The sequence below is a fragment of the Pelmatolapia mariae genome, linkage group LG4, assembly GCF_036321145.2.
Source record: "Pelmatolapia mariae isolate MD_Pm_ZW linkage group LG4, Pm_UMD_F_2, whole genome shotgun sequence".
Classification (NCBI taxonomy): domain Eukaryota; kingdom Metazoa; phylum Chordata; class Actinopteri; order Cichliformes; family Cichlidae; genus Pelmatolapia; species Pelmatolapia mariae.
This window is the reverse complement of record NC_086230.1, coordinates 27,958,147-27,980,080: the sequence shown is the minus strand read 5'-3', so window position 1 is coordinate 27,980,080 and position 21,934 is coordinate 27,958,147. Positions and strand designations below refer to the sequence as shown.

At 39.7% G+C, this 21,934-nt stretch overlaps 3 protein-coding genes across 3 annotated transcripts; all 3 read right to left on the bottom strand.

Moving 5' to 3' along the window:
* Positions 1-546: 546 nt before the first annotated feature.
* On the bottom strand, positions 547-2,162 carry tcap (titin-cap (telethonin)). The gene is made up of 2 exons (XM_063470801.1): positions 1,970-2,162; positions 547-1,723 (listed from the first exon to the last, which is right to left on the bottom strand). Exons 1-2 carry the CDS (start codon positions 2,116-2,118, stop codon positions 1,333-1,335), a joined length of 540 nt encoding a protein of 179 aa, XP_063326871.1. The 5' UTR covers positions 2,119-2,162; the 3' UTR covers positions 547-1,332.
* A 3,830-nt stretch (positions 2,163-5,992) lies between these two features.
* On the bottom strand, positions 5,993-8,855 carry mreg (melanoregulin). Its single transcript, XM_063470800.1, has 6 exons — positions 8,608-8,855; positions 8,202-8,470; positions 7,934-8,096; positions 7,637-7,727; positions 7,389-7,555; positions 5,993-6,955 (listed from the first exon to the last, which is right to left on the bottom strand). The coding sequence occupies exons 2-6, from the start codon at positions 8,297-8,299 to the stop codon at positions 6,752-6,754; spliced, it is 723 nt and encodes a 240-aa protein (XP_063326870.1). The 5' UTR covers positions 8,300-8,470; positions 8,608-8,855; the 3' UTR covers positions 5,993-6,751.
* Positions 8,856-9,410: 555 nt separating this feature from the next.
* On the bottom strand, positions 9,411-19,267 carry stard3 (StAR related lipid transfer domain containing 3). Its single transcript, XM_063470799.1, has 15 exons — positions 19,207-19,267; positions 17,644-17,882; positions 17,476-17,553; positions 17,143-17,220; positions 16,982-17,035; positions 16,564-16,675; positions 16,382-16,480; positions 16,212-16,267; positions 16,023-16,115; positions 14,015-14,077; positions 12,659-12,754; positions 12,490-12,569; positions 12,256-12,360; positions 12,036-12,129; positions 9,411-11,178 (listed from the first exon to the last, which is right to left on the bottom strand). The coding sequence occupies exons 2-15, from the start codon at positions 17,854-17,856 to the stop codon at positions 11,035-11,037; spliced, it is 1,365 nt and encodes a 454-aa protein (XP_063326869.1). The 5' UTR covers positions 17,857-17,882; positions 19,207-19,267; the 3' UTR covers positions 9,411-11,034.
* Between the last annotated feature and the right edge of the window lie 2,667 nt (positions 19,268-21,934).

Below are 21,934 nucleotides of genomic sequence, written 5' to 3'. Positions count from 1 at the left end.
AAATTATTGTTGACAGATCCCCAGCTGTTTATGCATCTTTGTCTCATAACTGTGCCTCCCAAAATGCATGTTTTCATAATGCAAGTGATCCTTTGTTCTGTTACCGGAACAAGTCATGGTTTGGGCTCTAACCTCTGGTTGCTGCATGCATATTTATTTGCATATTTATATTTATTTTCTCCCTTTCTTCCACCCACAACCAACTGACCTCAGGAACCAATTCATTTTCATCCATTCTATTATATTGTTCGGTTTACATAGTGGTAAACCTGCAGGTCATTGTAGAGCTATTGATGTCCCTCCCGAATCCTTGGAAAAACAATCTACTCTATATTAGGCTTTAATCATTTGCTGTTTTGTATTCTTTCATGTTGTACCACAAATAAAATGTAATCAAATTAAGTTTATGTTGCACTTCAGGCATCAACCATAAAGACAGAGACGTGATGAGTAGTTCACCTTTTATTAGGAAAAATAATAGATATCTAACAAAATATTACAACATTGTTACACACAATTCAGATTCATTTACATGACCACAGGTATTCTAAGCTATAACAGTATCTGTTCCTCTATCATATATAAATATGAGTTGCCACTCGACTAAAAAGGCAGATCAGTTAATGCACATTAAAAAAAAGGTTATTGGTTTTCCAAAGTTATTGTGATTAGACGTGCCAACACTCACACAGAGAGGGACACACACATATCTACAGCTGCAGCGTTTGATCTTGCCAGTGCATTCTGTACCCTTCACACAGATGAAAGACTGGCAGGCAGTCCTGGAGGCTGACCAGCTCTAAGGCATGTTTCCTGATCCCTCAGCCCTCCATTCTCCTCTGATTCTTCCCTTCTCTTCCCATCCTTTGTTATACTTTTCCATCTATTTATTTATTCTGAACACTTTCATTTACACCATGAAGACTGTACTTTCCGATATGCAAAGAAAGGGCAAAAGAAATGGTTAAGGTGCACCAGTGTGTACAAATGTTAGGTCACACTGAACGATTAACAGATATGTCGAGGTCAGCTGGCCAGCACATGCACAGATTGGCCTTGGCACAGCTAAGAGAACACCTTGCTTCCCTGTCCCAATGCAAACATCTTCTCATAACCATTTCTAATACCCACTCACTATAAAATGCCAACAATGACAAGATATGACATTTAGAGTGCTAAACTTCTACAGTATTAGGTGTCACTAGAGGTAAATCTATATAAATCTTGTCATAATGTTTCCAGACACACTCTGCTTATTGAATATTCTTTCCCATTTGTCATCCTTCTCGTCTCTCCCTAGCATCCCCTCTTTTTCTTTTGTCCTTTTGTTTTTCACCCTCTCTGGGCCTCCTGAGACATGGAGCGCCCCAGGGCTTTAGGTGCTTTGGCAAACTCCATGAGGGTCGGCTTGACTGGAGGGAGATCTCTGGTGATTTCATCCACCGTCCTCTTGCTGGGACACACTCCGTCTGGAGTGGGAAATGGCTGCAGGTCCTCCAATGTGTGTGGCGCTCCACGTCCGAGCCTGACGCCCAGCTCTGCGGGGGTAAAGATGGGCAAGGGGAGGGTGTTTCTCTTTGGAAGCAACTGGTGCTCCCTGACCCCTCTTTCCACTGTGCCCACCCTAAAGACACCAGAGGGACACTTCTGTGTCAGTGAACGTGCCTGCCACTGCCGGGACAGAGTCTCCCTACGAGAATTGTCATTCATGTTCATGGTCTGCCTGTGGGCATCAAAGAAAAGTTGAAGTTAGAAACTATTGAGGGCCTTATTGTAATTTACCTTCCCAATTAACATTTAACTGCTTTTCACTATGAGAATAATTTTCAAGTTAATCTTCATCCATATTTTATGAGAGTAAGAAAAGTTTGAAATTACAGCCTAGTGAATGTTTTCCTCTCACTTAAAAGCAACTTATATCATATTATAGGGTCTTACCTATAATAAGACATGATCTCATTGGTCCTACCTGTCTTGAGGTTGAGTCTTGAGACTAACGCTGTGCCAGTCAGCAGTATAGCTCTCCCTCTGAGCCTTGTTCTCTTCCCTCACACTGCAGGTCAGCTCAGCTCCCACCAGCACACCATTGCTCTTCTCCAGCACGGTACAGATTGGCATCTTCTCAGGTGCAGATAGATTTATCGCCTTGAGTGGGTCTTGTTGATCAGTCCTAAGGTAACAGGAAACAGTGATGCTTCAGTCGGCTTTATTTCTACTCTTCCACTATCTCTGTCCTTCTTAGTGCTGTCTATGTCTAGGCTTAGGTCTGTCCACAGCTTTTATAGATGCTCTGTTTCTATTTTGGATTCATGTTGTCACTCTACAATCAGTGTGCTTGGACATCTGACACCAAGTCCTCCGTGCCTCATTCCCTGACAGCTGGAAGTTTCCCTGCAGTGGGGTTCAGGGGTAATACGGCTGAAAATCCCCTGATTCTCAAATTGAATGCTGGGCCAGCTCTTGTAATCACTCAGCCCAGCTCTTTCCACTTCACTTGATCACAGAGGGGAATATATTAGTGAGACTATAGATGGAATAATGTAAACATGTACACAGGCAGACACAAATGGTTTAGACTTAGCAGAGGAATCTTAATAAGATTATAGCCATGATATACACAAAGCAGCAAAGGAGAGCCAACCGAAGCCAATCTTGTAGAGCCAGAAACTACAGTAACTCAAATGTCAATTTGAGTTAGGCTTCAAGAGTTGAATGTTACAAGAGCAAACTTCAAACTATTTGAATTTTATAACCTTTTAAAGTTCATACAATTGGGGTGTGGCAGATTTAACTGACAGGTGACATAACTGTATCAATTAGCAATCTGTCAGACTTCACTCCATCAAAGAAGATTGTACTTTTTTTTGTGAAATTCATAATATTTGTTTTTAACTTTAACTTTTAAATTATTGCAGGACATCATTTATGATCATCATCATTTATGATGTCCTGCAATTTAAGATGTTGCTGTGTCTGACACCTCATGACTTCAAATCAAGTTGTGTAGAAACGTCTTGAGCTACCCCTTATATCTTTATATTTTTCTTTCAGTTACAAGAATTGTAATTTTTAAAGCAGTCTTGAGCAACAGTTTTTCCCACTAATTTTCAGTCCAGTTCTTTCATTTTTCTTTCTTTAAACAGTTACTTAAAAAGCCATCACGTGACCCGAAGGTTTTAGCTAATTATAGGCCAATCTTCAACCTTCCTTTCATCTAAAAAAATCTTGAAAAAGTAGATGTAAAACAGCTTACTGATAATCTGGAGAGGGATGGCTTATTTGAAGAGTTTAAGTCAGTTTTACAACTCATTACAGTACAGAAAAAGCTTTAGCGAAGGTTACAAATGATCATCTTATAGCCTCTGACAGTGGACTCATGTCTGTGCTCTGTCATGGTTTGGGGGATTTTGTCAGAGTAGATGGATGCAACCCTCAGATTTTGATTCACAATGCAGTACTATCTGGTGTGTTAAGTGTTTAACTGCTTCATTTTTTTTAGCATGACATTGATCCCAAACACACTCCCAATGGAGGAAAAGAATATACATATGGAAAAACACAATAGAGCACTATTAGTCACGGATTGAAACCCCTATTTCTAAAGATGACTGAAGAATTTCTGAAGAAATTACAAAAGCTTGCCTACCATCATTCAGGTTAAAGAATAAAGGTGGCCATACCAAGCTAACTTCTGTAGTCTAATTTGATGATTGGCAGCACACGCCATCTCTTGGATCAAAATTCATGAGTAATTTCCTTGCTTATAACGTAAGATAAGCAAGTAAATACCTGACTAAATATTTATAACAACATGTGAAAATTATCTAAAGTTAACTTCATGTCTAAATTATTTTAGACATGAAGCCAAAAAAAATCAAAATGAGAACCAGGAAAAAGAAATGCAAAATTATTTCCATGCTTTAGGACAGCATTTGTCAAGCTAGCTGACAAATTAGCATTTCACACACTTGCCTAAATATTGTCACCTCTGGCTCCAAAAAACAAAAATAACACAGAAGCTATAGAAGCTGCAAAATGTGAGTTCACAAACCACATTATGTCACAGTGGCAACATCCATCTTTTATACACAGTCAGTTGTGAGAAAAATGGTGAAAAAGCCATACAAGTAGCAGTGTCATTTTTTTCATGCTGTTTTTTTATTCATAATACAGCTTTGAATAAGTTTATACCCCCGCCAGGCTTCATGACAACATCATACCCCCTCATTAGATGCCATTACACTGCACTGTCTCACAGTAGCAGTGAGAGCTCAGTCTCCAGTGATTCATTACCTCAGTGAAAGAGCGCCATGCAGGCCATAATCAACTCGGATTACAGACTGTGAAACACACACACACACACACACACATGCTCACACTCACCTCTGACAGTTATCTGCTGGTCTGATGTTACTACCGATTCCCGTTTCTGACTCACTAATCCACATCAGGTACTGATATCATCATATACCAGATATCATATGCCTCAGACACAGCATAAAATATAATCATCCCAAGCAAAAGAAGCCTGATGTGCTAATCATTTTTTTATTTTCTTTTAAGGTTTTTGCTGTACTGTGCCAGATTGTCTGAAAAACAAATATGATCATAACTTTGTGATTCTTTGATTATATTTCTTGACTTTAGGTAAATTAATGCTATTCCTCACCACCGACTCTTCTTGTCGTGCATATTTAAGGCAACAGTTAAAGGCTAACATCCATTTGCCTGCAAATTCCAAAAATATTTCACTTTTCTTTCAACAATCTCCCAGCAGGCTGCCAGTACATATGTAAAATGTCGCTCAGTGTCATACTGAGAAAAGAAAACGATAAGCATCTCCTGGGTCATTGATTCAGTCATGTTATGACACCATGACAACCATGAATGCCATTTCAGAAACCCAGTAAGTCACCATGCAAGCTCCTTCTGTGTTGAGGTCATGTCTTATTAGAAGCTACTTTATGCGAAGCAGTCAGTTGTAATACACAGAGTGACAATTTAAATTTGTGCTGTCTATTTATTTGTACACTCACAAGTCAAAATCCAAGAGGCCATCAGATAGCCCTTTCCTAGCTGTTTTCGGGTGAGTCATGCTATGCAAATGGAGCCAGGGGTGTGTGGATAGTTTGTAAAGGTGAGCAGTGATGAGGTTAGGTCTGTCACAGTGATCACCCCCCACGTCCTCGTCTGTCCACCCGCACAAGGCCTGGCTCGGCCAGGAAGAACTTTGTGTTGCATAAGAGCACCGCCACAGCTGCTGCAAAGTGACATTTAAATGAGCTGTCACCGCGAAAGAGATAGGGAGTAGGTGGGAAAACAGAAAGAGAAGGGCAATTGCAGGATAAAGCCAAGGCTTGTCAGGAGGTGGTAAATATGGCAAAATATTGTGAGAGGGGAACTTTAAGTCTGATTTATTTGTAACACGAAAATGACTTTGGGAGGAGAGAGGAACAGGTCAACCTGACACAGAGTACTTGATAATAAGAAGGGATCTGTCTTTGTATTAATTCCTGCACACAGTATCAACTTTAGCGCTTCATAACACTCAGTTGTTACCAGTTATTTGTGTATCTGTGCGCCATTGTACCATCGGGCTGGTGCCGTGTTCAAACATGTGCCCTCGACAGTGTATTGCTCTCTCTTACATAACAATAACAAACAGCTGACTACCAAAACACCATTATCACCACCCATCTTGCAACCCGGCCTGGTCTCACTGGGACGGTCAGACGCTGGACATGCCGCTTCGGAACAGGAACAGAGTGCAAGCCAGCCATGGATGCACAGCTGACGGGCCACGTGAGAGTATACAGACAGATGAAGAAGATTCTTATGTTCCACTTCAAAAGACTGTTGCTCCCATGCCACAGTTTCCATTGCTCAGTACGCTTAACTGAAAGTAATTTTAAATATCATTGAAAATTAGAGTCTATTTCACTCGTTTGAATTTATGTAACTTTATGAATAGCAAGCAACTTGACATGAGAAAGATGCATGTGGCATTACATAAAACAGGCTTTAGGCTGGAACTTTATTTCAAGGTAGCTTCACACCAAAACACAAACTATCGCATACTTGTATAAATCTTTCACATTTTCAGCAAATTGCTGAACAGGAAAAACATCCTTCCATCTCAGTCACGCAAACAACCAATTAAAAAATTCAACTTACAGTACTCACATTGCATTTCTTTTTGCTATTCTTCAAATATTTTAAACCACATACAGATTCAAATTAGTTAAAGCAGTGATTATGCAAACACTCTTTCCTGTAAAACCTTTAGAGGAAAGTTTGACATCAGATCGGTGTGCTATTTATTCCGTTTTCTTACTGATCATATGATTGAATGAAATGAGTGCTGATAATCATAGGACAGAACTATAAAGAAGCATTGCTCAGAAGAACATAGTTACCCTGAAGGTCCGCAACACATGAACAATGAACCGCCTACAAACCCGATAACACTCTTTGGTGGAGAGAAAAAACACAGTTAATACTCATCCGTGGGATTCATTTCAAAATCTGCAAATCTCCTTTTAGAGTTTGGCCAGAGTAAACAAAAAAGAGTCAAGCTAAATGAGAGAGGGAAATATTTCAGCCTAGAACTTCCAAAAAGCAGCAACAACACTGTATGAGGCAACAAACACTTGAATAAGAGCTATGCAAAGCTGTCATCCAGGTCTCCAGGGTTGATGACTACTGCCCCCTGCTTTGTGTCTCTTATTACTGCAGCCCATAGATCTTGGGCTCAGTCACTCAAGTTTTCATCATCTTTTTCGCTCTGCTCCTCCTCATCTTCCCCTCCTCCGTTCATGGCCCCTATCCTGGCCAGCAGCAGCGGCAGGTTTACGGAGAGACCCGGCGTCTCCTCGTCAGAGTCATCCTTTGGAGGGTAGAAGCGTTTTGCCTTTGCCACAAAATCTTCAGCTATGTCTAGGTACAGGAGACGATCCTGTAAAGAAGGAGAAAGACAACAGGCTGAAGCAAAAGAACAAAACCAAATATGAACACAGACAGAAAAAAAGGTGGGATTTTTGTTGCCTCCGTAATATGCCAACCTTTCTTTGTGATGATACAAAGCTGAATGAAATCTGAGTTTGTTTATTTTTGTTTTTGATATTATTTGGACTAAACCACTTAACCCATGTTAACTCATTACAATCTACACTATAATTAGAGCTGGACAGCCTTGGCAATCTATTAAAGAATAATATTGATCATATTTGCCCATGAATGATCCAGTTTATCTACTTGTGACTCGAACTAAACTTCACAGGGCTGTTTTCAAACCTTAATCAGAAGGCAATAGCAAAGTTAATCTGACTTAGTATGAAGTCAAAGTTCAGTGATGGTGCACTTCCCACCAACAAGCCCCGTTTTCTCACCAAGATGAAAAGATATCTTTCTGGTGGTGGTTCTTTGTTGCTGTTGAAGATGGAGGTCTCAGAGTGAAGTGTGTGAAGGAGGGCACGTGCTCTCGGGGCGTTACGCATGCGGTCATGTGAGCCCCCAGCAGACACAGCCAGCAGAGAGTCTGCTTCTGCGATAAAACCTGGAAAATATGGCAGATAATCTCAGCATGGATTGTTAATAATCTCTCAGACTATAGCATGTCTCATCAGTCAAGCCCCACCTAGATTTTCCAGGATTGTCTTCCATTTGTCTCTGACTTCTCTGCGCGTGTCTCTCATGGCCTCGATATCAACACTCAGACGACGATAGCCCTGGACAAGAAAAGGAGAATAACCTCAAAAGGCATTTAAATTAACTGGATAATCAAATAACCTCCAAAAGTACTCACAATGCAATGTAAAATGTTACATTTCAAATGTAAAATTTGAACTGCAACTTCTACAGTTATTTTTAAGCTATTTGTGTCAGATTTTCCACCTTGAAAAAACACATTTTTGTTAGTCCCTGCCCCACGTACCGTGGAGCCCATGCGGGTCTTCTGCCTGGCCTGCAGCAGAGAGTAGAGCACCCGGTCATCCTGTCTCTCCGAATGGCTGGGGTCTCCCGGCTCACTCCACAGGTTTGTTTCCTCATCTCGACGCTTCTGGACTTCACGGGTAAAATAGTCCAACGGATCCGCACTGTGTGGTCAGCCAACGCAGACAAGCAGAGACACAAGCTGTTAACACAAATTCAAACATTGGCTGTACGTGATATACATGATATGCTTGTCTGTGTCATCTTACGGTACTAAAGGCTGCTTTTCATCTTCTTCTTCTTCATCATCAGCAACACAGCAGCAGCAGCAGAACTGCATGCAGAACCTGTTAAAGGCTGAACCCATCTATTAAGAACAGAGTCAGCTGGTAGTGGATGTTCACAATGTCAGATAATCCAGAGAGAAGTTGTGTTTCACTTCTTTCACAAGTGGAACGCCCTCTTGGATGCCAGATCTGCCACCGTCCCTGTGGGATGCTCTGTCGAGATTCTTTACAAAGCGGACCTTAGCCAAAACCTATATTTTGGCAAAGGAAAAAGCAGCTGTGACAACATTCAAGCCCTCCACTACTAAAAAGAATGAATAAAAATCATCATAAATAAGAACAAGTAGGAAAAAGCTACAAAATAAAGGTCATATATCCAAAACTCTACCCAGTTTTTAGCTTCCCATTTTCCAGGATCTCACTGAAGCGCCAAATTGAGGAGAGGTTTTCCCTCCAGATTATTGGCCTGATGGAAAAGTGCTCAGGCAGATGACGGCAGCCCAAGGACCGATGCTTCTCATCAGCCTTACATGGAGGACAACAAGAGCAGTGGGACGCTTGTGCTCTCATCGAATCAAAAAGAAACACAAATTCCCACACCCACATCCTCAGAAGACAGTCACAGCACAATCATGTGAGCTGCTTCATCTCTCAAGCAATGTGTTTTGCCCCAAGGACAGCAGATCTCTTCTGCAGCAGTAAGATTAATTACACTCCATATCAAGTCTGCCGCTGCAGTGTCGATTCAGGGATTATGCAACTGGATTATTTAGCATTACTTAACCGTGTTCTGTGTTTTAATAAAAATTTTCTTTGGGGAGTATCAGTTTATTTTTGAAAACTTAAACGCTTCATGCTTATTTTTGATTAAGTCACACAGAGAACAGTGACCTCTGGCAAAGTTCTGTGAGTGCTGCAATGAATATCATGCAAGGCTGCAGACACAGGGCATTATTATTCATAACATAAGCATCCACAGAGAAACATATGGGTAGAAGCTACTCTTTTATGGATGGATGGATGGATATATAGATAACTACAAGGGTATCTATCTACCTATGTTAAAAATATATTCAAAAATAAGAACAAGAGATTTATACAAGTTAATACAGATACTGGTTAAATATGTGAGTTGAAGGAAGTCAGAGCAAGATCATCTTTTCATATATTTTATTATATGTAAGACACTGTTTAAGACTCAGTAAAAATTCTTGTTCAGTAGTGATGAGCATAAATTAAAATGTTTGTATAAACAAATCAATTTAAAATTATAAAAAACACAGTTAAGTATTCTAAGCAGGGTTTATGTAAATAATCTTTGTGGAGGATACGAAAGCACAGACATAACAGCAAGAAATAAATGGAAAAGTAAAACAAAAGACTGGCATGTAAAACTACTCTGATAAAAGGCACCAAATTATTGATATCATTATTTATTTTCACTTCCAACATTCCTTCAGTACAGTAAGTAGCGTAAATGAGTCCTGATTTATTATCCAGATAATCCTAATAATAATAGTTTTTTAGGGCTTAATGATTTCTGAGCGTGACTACATACACAATCTTATGAAGTGTAATGCCTCACAGTCATGTGGGTGTCACAGTTACACAACTAAGTGTTATTACTTAAAGATTTTGCCGTTACATCAATATAAAAAATTCAGGGAAGACCAGCGCCCTCTTCAGGTCAACTTCACAATAACTTCAACCAACTTTATCTTTTAAATTCTTTTGATTACAGATGTAATCCTAAAAATTGATCTTCTGAGGTACATCATAACACTGATACACAACTTAAGCTGCAGGGGATGTCTTCTTTTTTTTCCCCATGATTAAAAACATTAACAAAACTTCATTCAGTGCCACACCTCAGGCCACAGGGGGCCTAATCTAATTATAGCAGTATAGTAATAACCTTTCATGACAAATAAGTTGAGCTTACAAGGCCACTTGAGGTTACTGGCAAAAAAAAAAACCCCATTAGTATACAGCATCCTAACCTATGAACATTATCTTTGTACTAACTGTCTAACAGCCTGCTGATCCGAGTCCTGGTTTGAACTCCTGGCTGATCCCAAAGTGCAAAACAAAAGCAGCATTAAAAAAAACATACAGTAATTAAATGTTAGCTTTAATGTTGCACTATGGCACAGAAGCTGGTGTCAAACCAAGAACGCTTCACTGTGTGGATCAGTGGTCTCTCCCTCTAGTGGTGAGCAGAGAGCCCCTGTAATGTATCACAGTGTGGTAAAGTAGAACAAATTGTGTGGAAATATGGCTGTGAAGTGCAGGCAGGTGCACCAGAAAAACAAATTCATGACAGTGCAGTAAAAAAATAGACAGACTCACACACACAAAAGAAAAGCAGTAAATGAATGACTAACAATGTGTGCAGAAAGATAAGGCTCAGAGAGACAGCTGTTTCAGTCATACTACTGCAATAGCTATTCTGTAACACAGATTCCAACATTGGGAATCACTTTTTTATCCAAGTCTTGTTTCTGTAAAGTCTCAGAAAACAGTTTTCATTACATGGCGAGAAACATAGCAAAACGGTTACAGGTCCACGCAAACATTTCCGCTTGTGATTACGCTTAAACTTCCCCAAAATGATAGAAAATGTTTAGTCTTTGATATCTGAATAACTCCTCACTTTGTGTGGCTGGAACATGGGAAATGTCTCATATCTCCTTTGCTTAAAGTTGCAACCTTGTCAGGTACATAGGTGCATCCCTTCAGCTTGGGAGCATTCAGCGGACGCCGTGATGGCCAATTTTGGCTAGTGACCTTTCAAGTGACCACTTAAAACTTCTCTCTAGTTTTGAGAGTGGTGGTGGTGATGGTGGTGGTGGGAACGATGAGAGGGCCGCACGTCGATAATTCGTTGACGTAAATGGGACATGAACTCAAACATTGTGGCTGCCAGACTCTGGTGGATGAGGTAGCGTGGCAGACGGCCCTGATGAAACAAAAAAATTTGCTTTTTAATATTTGTATTACATTTCATATTCCTTTGTTTTTGATCTTTATCTCACCTATATATGTTACATTTCGCCTTCTTCCTGCATTCTTTCTATTTATACACACACACACACACCTGTTCAACTGCTCGTTAACACAGATATCTAACCAGTCAATCACATGGCAGAACTTCAGTGCATTTAGGCACGTAGACATAGTAAACTGCTTATCTGCTGGGATTTTCCCACACAATCATCTCTAGAGTGGTCCAAAAAAGAGGAAATGTGCAGTGAGTGGCAATTCTCTGGGTAAAAAATGCCTTGTTCATGTCAGAAGCTAGTGAACTTTTTTAATCTGGTGGGAAGGAAGGCTAAAAACCAAGATAATGAGACTGGAAAAACATTGCCTGGTCTGATGAGTCATGACTTCTGCCACAATATTCAATTAGTAGAAAAATTCCAGGGTGGTGCTTGGGTAACAATGTGGGTTTAATGTCACAGTCTGCTTAAGTAATGTTGACCACAGTATATCCATCTTCAGAAAGCTGTTCTCAGCATGATAACGTACTATAACACAAACTGGTTTTATATGTGAATCTATCTTGTAAAATGGTCCCAAATCTCTGAGGAATGTTTTATGCACCTTGTTGAATCTATGCCATGAAAAGTTAAGGCAGTTTGGAAGGCAAAAGGGGGCCCAACCTGGTACTAGCAAGTTGTACCTAATGAAGTGTCCTGCTACTAAAATCTTTTAGAAAATTACTTAGATTTTTCTAATCATACCAAGGGAAAGAACATCTTGAATATTGTAAAAATAAAGAAAATTCAAGAGTAATTCCACCATGTGTTTTCACACCTTTAAGTCTGTGTTGAGGACCCAGATGAAAGTGCAGATGGATGGGTTACTGCTGGATTTGAGGACCACAAAACCTCCGGGCCCATTTTCTCCTCTGAGAGCAGCAGTAAAGGAAAAAAAGACAAAGTTATACAAGTTAAACTAACACAGATGCCCTTTGTCAAATCGATACAATGTTCTAATTTACTGGATCAGTGACAAGGCAGGGGCATGGTCTGACCTGACATAGCGATTGCTTGGAGGTTTGGCATCGTGGTTGGTTGCTATGCCAGCAGACAGGTAACAGTCTCGTTTGCGCTCCACTCGGCGAACATTAACAAAGTCCCTGAAGGAAGAAAAATCAATCACCCAATCAACACAATTTAATTCAGACCTGAAGAAAAGAAACGATACAGATGGGACAGGAAGAACAGATGACAGAAAGAAAAGTCGGTAGGATGTTGTGCTGATGTACCTCGCAGACACAACTCCCCCTGCTGCTCCAGCAGATACGTCATATGAGACAAGAGTGTTGTCGTCAACTCTCTGAAGGATCTGAGTATAAGACGGGAAGAGATATCAAGCTGTAGCACGCCACAGGATTACAGTGAAAAATGTGCAAAAACAGCAGGAAGACTTCTGACCTGGCAGACAGAAACTGTTTTGTTCCACTGAACCATCTTCTCCGGCTGCAGGATCACCTCCTGATACACAAGCTCAGCAGGACACTGCATGAGGGCCTGAAGAGGAGAAAAAAAAACAAGGCTGTGAACTAATGTCCAGCATAGCCTACAGTTACAAGAAAAAAAATGTCTATAAGACATGACACCTAATTGCTGTCTGCATGTACTTTGGGCTATTTTCTACCCCTTTCTTTGGGGTCCTTAGGGACTAAGTAAAGCGCTATACAAATACAGGCCATTTATCATTTACTTTCTGTTGCAGATGATATGAAAATATCTTAAGCTCTCTTTTCTGTATGGTGCACTTTATTCCTCCGAAGCAAAGGTCAGAACAGGCCTTACTTCACTAATCTGTAATGGCCTGTCTGACTAGTTTCAAAACAGGATCTTGTGTCTGTTTATGACCATTGTCTTGCTGGAAATCCCTATTATGTAATATTTACTTCTACAAAGAGCGTTTTGTTTCAGTGACGGTTGTTCCATGCCAGCGATGCAAATTTTGTCATCGAAAACTAGTCAAGAGGTTCTATGTGGAAGTCTATATACCCTCTATATATAATATATAATAAGAACTGCTGCAGCAACTTTTCTTTAGTGTCTGCAGCTCTCAATCGACACATCTACAAGACACTTTAATCCTGGCCTTACATCATTCATTTTGCTTTCCATTTTGTTCATACAGTATATGGCGTTTTAATGTGCCTATCTAGCTTGGAAAGAAAAGCCAGATTGAAAGAAGTCTGCCAGATAAACATCACACTGAAACACAAGAGTAGTGTGTCAAAGAAAAAGTAAATTTGAGACTGCTGCAATAATAAATGCACAGCTGTAAACCTTGGAAAACAAAGTCCCTTCAGTTATGAGGTCTCCAATAAAGAGCAAACTTCCTCTGAAATCCTTAATGGGAAGTTGTACATGCTACAGGAACGCCCTTCTGACATGAATCAGCTTTTTCTGTGCAAGGCACCGAGTCTCTGTTGTATCGAATTGGATTTAGCATGCAATTAGTCTTGATTATTTCAGCAGCAGAAACTGTGCAAATACAGGCCCATCAGCTGCAAGAGAACTTGATCCATTTGTACCAGAGGGTTAAGAAGAAGTGTGACAGCTGACGGATTCAGAGCCTGTTCTGCTCTTTACGCTGACATCTATAATAATGGAGTCCAAGGCGACATGAGTTGTATATGTAAAAAGACCAGAGAGGCTTGAAAACATATCTGAATTCACCCTATTAACAAATGCAGCCTATCTAAACATGATGAAAATGTAGCATGGCATGTTTGGTGAGATACTGAATACACTAGAAGACTGTTGCACCTTGAGGATGAAAGTCTTTCCATGGAAAGGAACTTCCAGAGTGTAAACTGAGTCGCCCATATCCTGTCATGGGAGGTGAAAAAAAGACACAGTATTACTGACACTTTCACTTTCATTTGAGTAAAAACAGATATAAATTAATAACGCAGGAATAATAAACTACTAGTAAGACAGGTAATGTAGTTTTCATTGTAATTAAAAGAGCTGTTACAGAAAAACACCTCCTACAGAGAAAAATGTTGCATTGCTAAAATTAGGTTTCAGTTGGGTGTTGTGGTGCCAGCATACCTGTTTGATTACATTATTACCTTAATGCCCTTTCATGTGAACAACTATGAAGTTAAAGTTATAACCGCAGTGTTTGACTCATCTCCACCAAATGAGCTACTAAAGCCTTTTACCCCTCTGAGGCAAAGGTGGTTTCTATGAGAGTTTAAAGGGATTTGATTGTGGGGGCTTTATTTTCCCCTCAAAAAACAGCTTTTAATATAGTGTGTATACCTGCTCAGGGTGGAAATTAGCTACAGTTCTGAGCAAAAGTCTTGAGCCACCTCTCATTTCTGTATATTTAGCAAGGAAAATTGGAAATGGGTGCAGCGATTTAGTGAAACCAGATGCTTTTACTAAACTGGCAGTGTGTTTTTTTTTTATCATTATCATGCTGGAAAATGAAGCCTTTGTCAATCAGATGCTTTTTAGCTTGTCATGTCAAATCAAAATCTGATGGCACTCTTCTAGGTTCCTAATTTTAACAAGATACCTGAGACCACTGGCTGAAATGACAGAGCACTCACCATGTTTCACAGATGGCTGTAGACACTCCCTTTTCTACCTCTCTCCCGACTTCCTCTGTACATATTGACGACTATTTGAATAAAAATTTTCACATTTGGATTCATCACTCCATGAGACCTGTTGCCACTGATTTTCAGTCTAGTTCTTATGTAATATGTCATACCTCGGCATTTTCTCTCTGTGCTCCTTCATTAAAAATGGCTTCCTGACAGCCACCCTTTGACTGAGACAGTTTGTGATGAAACTTTAGTGATCAATTTAAAAGCAAGCTGCATCTCTGAGGTCATGAGTCAGGTCTTTGTTGGATTTTTTCCTGTTTCTTAAGAACATGACTTTCACATGTTGATCATATGATGTAAACACTTTGTTTTAGGGTTGCCACTTCTTCTTTTGCCCTTTACAAGAAAGTTTTACTCATCGACTGCAAAATATAAAGACACGAGGGATGGTTCAAGACGTTCCCACAGTTCTGTAGTAGCAAAAACTGACAAAAGGTATTCCCTATTTTATGAAATCAGTGCTTTTGTGCATCACTCCTCAAATATAAAGAACAGAAGAAATAAAAAAGAAAGAAAGAAACAATTAAACTGCTGATTAAGATGGCTGGCCCCTGTGCTTTAGTCATTTTTTGTAACCTGGCGTGTGCAGGAAACTGCAGGATTTTTCCCAAGTAGCGACACCCATCATTGCAGAAAAGAGCCAGGCAAGCCATCAAGCACGAGTATAAACGCTGACGATGGTGGTGACATTGCAGTTGGCACACACAACCGATGCGATAATCAAGATATATCAAAAGATGGCAAAAATAACTTTTCAGTATCTTTGTCGGTTATATCTGTGATTCACAGTTCATTGTTGCTTATCAGCTGCCTAAAAAAGAAATGAGGCCATTAAAGTGCCATCTCTGTTGCTGATCGCAAGAACTATAAGGGACACTTTGATAGGCAATTGAATCTTTAAAACCAAAAAAGTAATTAGGTGTCACAGTGAAGACAATAGTATTGATTACAAGTTTTCTATGAGATACATTTGTGTTAAAACAAAGGCACCCTGAACACTCTGTCATAAAAAGCCTGCATGAGGAAGCAATGAAATCTGCGTCAGTGATATGATCTTTTAGTTATGTAAGCAAACGTCTTAACTGTGCATCCAAACGTGAAGAAGAGAGGAAAGTTATTCATTCAGTGGATACATCCTGGAGTCATGTACTCACATTGTGTTTTTCAAATTTCCAGTTTTCCTCCTGGGCTAGGATCTGTTCCACCACAGACATTGCCTCATAACCCTGTCTCACATACTCCTTCTCCTGGAATAAGAGTGAGAGGAGTGAGAAACGAAGCAGAAAATCATCATCAGAAGAGGAGTCAGTGGGGCTGATTATAAAGAGTATAACAAAAGCTACCTGAGCAGTGATAGCTCTACGCCCAGGACCCTCCTCATCAGGCTCCTCGTCAGAGTCTGCAGACACAAGTTTAAGACCATAACTCAATTTTTGGATTAAATATGAAATGTACAATCATAATAGAGATAATAGAAAACCCTAACTAAGAAACCACTTGCACAAACATTCACCTGCGACAGATTCAGGTGGAGAGTAGAACTGTCCATCTGAGACAGCGTGAGAGTAAATAGGGGCTCGTTCACAGGCTGCATTCACTGCTGCTAGGTAGGCTGAGGTCACAAAAGAAAAGAAGTTAAGAATTAGACAGCTTTATGTAAGCAGCATTTGAACTTATCAGGCACTGTTATCCTACCTCTTTCATCATCAGCCTCCTGAGGGAGAACTTTGAAGTCAAGGAACCAGGTCTCCAACCAGGCGACCACAAACGAGGTGATGGGCAGAACATAGCCAAAAGCATTTTGCTTCTTCAAAATAGAAATCAAAGACTACTTTTACTACTTCAGCTTCTAAAACAGAAGAGTGTGCTGCATTTGATGTTGGTTCACTTCCCTAATGTCAAATGTGAAAAGTTTACAAAGCTACATAAACTAATTTTGAACCACTGCAAAAAAAGAAATCACATAAAGTCTTATCAGCTCAGACTGTGAATAACTGGCTTTAAATGCAGAAGTGAAAAAGTGGAAGTGGTTTAAACTGATATGCTTGCAAACCGTTCACATAGACAAATACAGGCTCTGAAAGTATTAGAGTAGCAAAGGGAGGACACTCACATTCGATATGATAACTTTGACAACGAGGAAGATGGTTGTTACCAGAGTGGTAATCTGAAGAGTTAAAAAAAAAAAGTTAAATAGCTCATGTCCAGCAAGTAACATATAAGACTTTACATTAACTATTCAGTGTGTGTTTAACTGTAACTGAGATGACTTACCGCAATAACCCACCAATGCCTCAACCGAAAACCAGCATAGGCCACTTGAAGACACAGGAAACGAAACAAGGCAAGAAGCTGAGACAAGGAGGAAGAAGCAGAAAAAGAAAATGACCTTTCATTTTAATTACATGTTGACTTTGCAAAAAATTTCCCCTTGTGTGTCTATAATGATGCAATCTGCCAACCCAAAAGGCAGGAATTACAAGAGCAGGTTACACATAAGTAACTGCTCATTGTGATCACAAGCATGATTAGAATAACGTGGTAATAAATGACCCATCATTTCAACACTGAATGCAAATAAACACAAATCTGGATCGACCCACTTACAGCAATGTCAAAGAAGGATAACTTGAAGTTATAATGGAGGACCTCATTCTCCAAACTCTCCCAAAGTGAGTTTGAGATCTGCAGAAGAAGAGGGCAGAGATCAGATCAAACCAAGTCTTAACCATTACTGCTGCAGCAGCAACAAGAACAGTGAAAGCTCACACTCACGTTAAGCTCAATAATCCAGAGAAGGGAGATGAAGAGAAGGTCGAAGGTCACAAAGAGACAGAAAGTGCGCCGAACGTCAGAGATCTTCTTGCGCTCTGCAGGTGGTGTCAACAGGTACGGGGATGGGATGGACATCGATGTAGAGTAGGAAGCATTCAGGGAGGCGATGGCGGGGAGGCTGCCCCCGAGCTCCCCATAGGCTCCACCATGCATTCCTGCTGTGACACAGGAAAATCCACCTGCAGCAAAACAGACATAAGTGGGTGGTTGTCATGTTTAGCGCTGCTTCTTCTTCTTCTTCTTCTTCTTCCGGCTGCTCCCTATTGGTCATCAAAGCAGATCATCTGCCTCCATCTCACCTCCTCTGTCGCGGTTGACCTCTACATATCCTCTTTCACCACAACCATAAATCTTCTTTGTGATTTTGCTCTTTTCCTCTAGTCTGTCAGCTCCATATTCAACATCCTTTGTTCAGTATATCCACTATCCCTCCTCTGCACATGTCCAAATCCTCTCAGCCTTGCCTCTCTAACTTTGCCTCCAAACTGCTCCACCTGAGCTCATTTCTCATCTTGTCCATTCTGGTCACTCCCAGCAATAAAATATTAACATCTTTAACTCTTCCACCTCCACCTACTGTGTTTTGGGGGTTGTTTTTGTTTATTTGTTTTTGGTGAAAACAGCAGACGATAACTAGCCTTCAGTGGAGTCTCATGATCTCCTTTCACCTCCCTATGGTGAAGACAAATAGCAAGCGTTGCTAGTCTTTATTTTACAAGAACAAACAGCCTGTGTGTTTGTGTTAAACGATCAGTGTTATATCTGATCTTCCGCCAAAAGCTTTTTAAAATGAATGACTCCAACGTTAATACTGCGTAAAGCATGTGGCGTGACTTCTTGAAAGCAAGTCTGTAGTCACGAATCATTAGCTGAGGGATATTTCTGGTGTGACATCAGAGTCTGGGAGAACAATTCCCACGAAGCAGGAAGACAGCGGGTTTTATTACACCACTGAGCCATTATTGAGGTGAGCGAGTTTCAATCACCTCTGGACAAACTCAGTAACATCGGTACACGTTGACAGGTAGAGGTGATCAAGCATGTCTTATCTATTAACCGAAAGAACATCAATTAAGTCAACAAACCGCTAAAGCGGAGTTTAAAGTCAGGTTAAGATCCCGTGACTCCCCCTAGCCTGTTCACTTGTGCCGAAAACAAAGCAGCCTGAAGGTCCGGGAGCTAATTCCTGTTAGCAAGCTAACTCAACGCTCTCAAACTGTCAAACACAAGACACGGAGGCAATAATCTCAGGGAACAATGGCTAGACTCAAGTCTTTCTTCTAGATAAGCACGGACTGGATAATTAAGAGATAACCAATAGCCAATGTTGTTAGCTGCCGCTTAGCTTACACTGTTCGCTTCGATAACAAGTTGGTCTCACTTGCGGAGAAACAAATACACTCCTCAAACGTAACGAAACGGGCACGCTAAGCAACGGTACAAAACTTGGCAGAAATCCTTCTTTAAGTATTTCATAAAGCAAACTCAAGGTATTGAACTCACTTGATTTACAGTAGCATCATCGCTTTACGAAGTCTTCCGGGCTGACCTTCCAAAGAAGAAGTATCACAACAAGATGGATCGCTCACCCGCCGAGTGTCACGTGATCACCATCGCAACTCTCTCCCTGCCCCCTGCCACATGTTGAAGTTTCACCCTAGGTTTTTGTATGTGTGTGTGTGTGTGTGTTTTTCTTTTTCCTGTCATTTGGCATTTTCAGTACACGACCAAGCTATCATATAAAGAGGCATGTTTTTTTTTAAATTAGTACTGCTCTTGCCCGTGGAATTTTTTGCATCAAGTGGTTTTGGCTTTTTGATTGCTAGTGACCATGGGCAAAATCCAGATCGTCTTGTTGCTGAAACACTGCATTACACTTTTTATTGATCTTGTATGTCTCTGTATCCAGTCTATAACCATAAGGAAAAATATTGGTGGAACACTGCACCCATGTCCTAAGAGAATGCTGTACTCAAAGTTTTGGACTAGACTTTAATGAGTGTGACTATTATGTTTTATGACGGACTACCAGTTGGCATGATTATACCACGATCGGTCGAGCTTGTGACTAATCTGACAATATTATATGCTGAAATGTCACTTGTCAGTTGTGTGAGATTTAAATAGACTCTTGAGTGCCATGGAGTGGCCACTCCGCGCATCTGTAACACTGAAACGTTTAAATGGGCAGAAAACTAATTTTCAGACCAAAACAAACTTACTATTTGGTCGGTAAAAATCTTTATCCTCCTTGAAAAACTCTTACACATGCACTCGTGCTAATTTTTATATAAAAATTGTATTTAGACTGGTGTGCAAATTTGGATTAAAGTTGAATCAACAACTCCGAAACTAATCAAGCTACCAGCGAAGACTCCGTCAAAGGATGCCAGAGAATAACCCGTAACGTATTTCCGGTTTCGTTCGAAATCGAAAGTTGTACTTATTTACGCCAACACGTACACGCCGAACGTATATACATACAGCATATGAAATATACTATAAAAACTCACAATACAAAATTAAGTATTTACAGCTGTTTCGTTTTACGGTTTAGATGAGATTAATAATGCTGTTTTGCCGTTTTTTAAATAAATATTGTTATACATTGTAGTTGGACTGTCATATACAGTTTGAGATTATCTATCTGGACCTACACTGCCCCTTTTGGTCTTTAATTTAAGACGAATTTTGATGTAGTTTTTGAAACCTCTTTATAAAATCAATGTTAGTTATAATTATCTCCACTTGCTAATGTAGTAGTGCTGAACACTGGAAACAAAAGATGAGGTCTAGTTGGAACACTGAAACAGTATTTGGTAATGCGAGCCTAACCCATTACAATACATGGGATACAAAATATTTCAACCACCACCAACAACAAATGAGCAAGCAAAATGGTTTTGAAACAGCCAGAGAAAATTATAAGGAAGGGTTGATTTATGTATTTACTTACTTATTGGTCGTTAACTCCATTAGTTTAAAGCTCAAGTAAGCCAACGTGTAAATAATGAATGGTCTAGTTATTTTTAGCTCTGGCTCATTACTGTTTCCTGCCCTTTGCTTAAGGGGTGGGGAATGCCAACAAATGAAAGAACTGGAGTGCAAATGAATGAAGGAATGACTGAAAGAAATATTTGGCACATACTTTAAGAAGGTGTTGCATGAAGACTATATAATGCAAAAAATTATATTATTTAAAATAAATTTTTAGATTTTAGGAGTTCTTCTTTCTTGTACTGTTTGTTTTAGTAGCTCTTATATCGAAATTAAGGCAGTATGGATAATAATGACCTAACTCTTTTAGTAAAATATAATATAACATCATAAAATAAAATAATAATAAAAAATAAGGCCCAGGACCCCCAAATCGGCCTGGCAATGATTTTAATACACCCCTATTGGACAGCTTTGGAAAACATGAAGGCTATAATTTTGCACTTTTAACTGTATTTTCATAGGTTTTACAGCTTCATCTTTACTAATAAAGACGTCTTCCATGGGCCATTCATGCTACAAAAAAATAAATGACAGAAAAGTTCCTGTTTTTTCACACTCTACTGTAGAAATTTTGAGGATACACAATAACAAATAAAAGGACATGAAAATGAACAAAAGCTTTATGTTTTATAATTACAGGATTATGAGTCAGCTGCCTGAAGATTTTCCTTAATTTGACACATTTCTTTATTACTATTCAAGTCCCAAGAGTTGTACTGAGATTTCTTTTATTTACTAGAACACCATGTCTTTATCACATAGATAGAAATGTTGTGTGGAAATTGTTAATTTGTTTCTTATGAGAATGCCACTCCTCTGGCCCAGTTCAGATCAAACTGGGCTCACAGTGTAAAGTGAATTTGACATCCCTGGTGTAATGTTATAATAATGTGGACATTGTTAAAGATAAAAGGAAACTGTTTTAATGAGATAAACTATGACAACATTTGTCAAAAAAATAATTTGAATGGAGTTAAAAATTAATTATTTTATGATTCAGTCTCGTCTGGGAACCAGGGAAAAATCTTACTCCTAAACTGTGTGTATATGTGTCTTGTGACTGTCTTTGTGTCTCTCTTGTTGTCTGATTTTCTCAGTTGAATTCTGCTATGTCTCCTTGCCTTTCTGCTTTGACTGTCGTTGATTAACCCCATGTGTATAAATAGCCCTGCCCTGCTCCTTAGTCTTTGTCATAGTGTCTGTTTTTTTCCCTACCTATTTTAAGAATCAG

What these genes read in the sequence shown, in the direction of transcription:
- tcap (XM_063470801.1), bottom strand. Translation starts at nt 2,118, where the DNA reads ATGCCAATCTGTACCGTGCTGGAGAAGAGCAATGGTGTGCTGGTGGGA. An exon ending in AAGACTCAACCTCAAGACAG is followed by an intron (nt 1,724 to 1,969) that starts GTAGGACCAATG and finishes TGATGCCCACAG; the next exon opens with GCAGACCATGAACATGAATG.
- mreg (XM_063470800.1), bottom strand. Translation starts at nt 8,299, where the DNA reads ATGGGTTCAGCCTTTAACAGGTTCTGCATGCAGTTCTGCTGCTGCTGC. An exon ending in GAAAAGCAGCCTTTAGTACC is followed by an intron (nt 8,097 to 8,201) that starts GTAAGATGACAC and finishes CTGACCACACAG; the next exon opens with TGCGGATCCGTTGGACTATT. An exon ending in AGACCCGCATGGGCTCCACG is followed by an intron (nt 7,728 to 7,933) that starts GTACGTGGGGCA and finishes TTTCTTGTCCAG; the next exon opens with GGCTATCGTCGTCTGAGTGT.
- stard3 (XM_063470799.1), bottom strand. Translation starts at nt 17,856, where the DNA reads ATGCATGGTGGAGCCTATGGGGAGCTCGGGGGCAGCCTCCCCGCCATC. An exon ending in GAAAGACTTTCATCCTCAAG is followed by an intron (nt 12,755 to 14,014) that starts GTGCAACAGTCT and finishes TCTCCTCTTCAG; the next exon opens with GCCCTCATGCAGTGTCCTGC. An exon ending in TCCTCAACACAGACTTAAAG is followed by an intron (nt 11,179 to 12,035) that starts GTGTGAAAACAC and finishes TTGTTTCATCAG; the next exon opens with GGCCGTCTGCCACGCTACCT.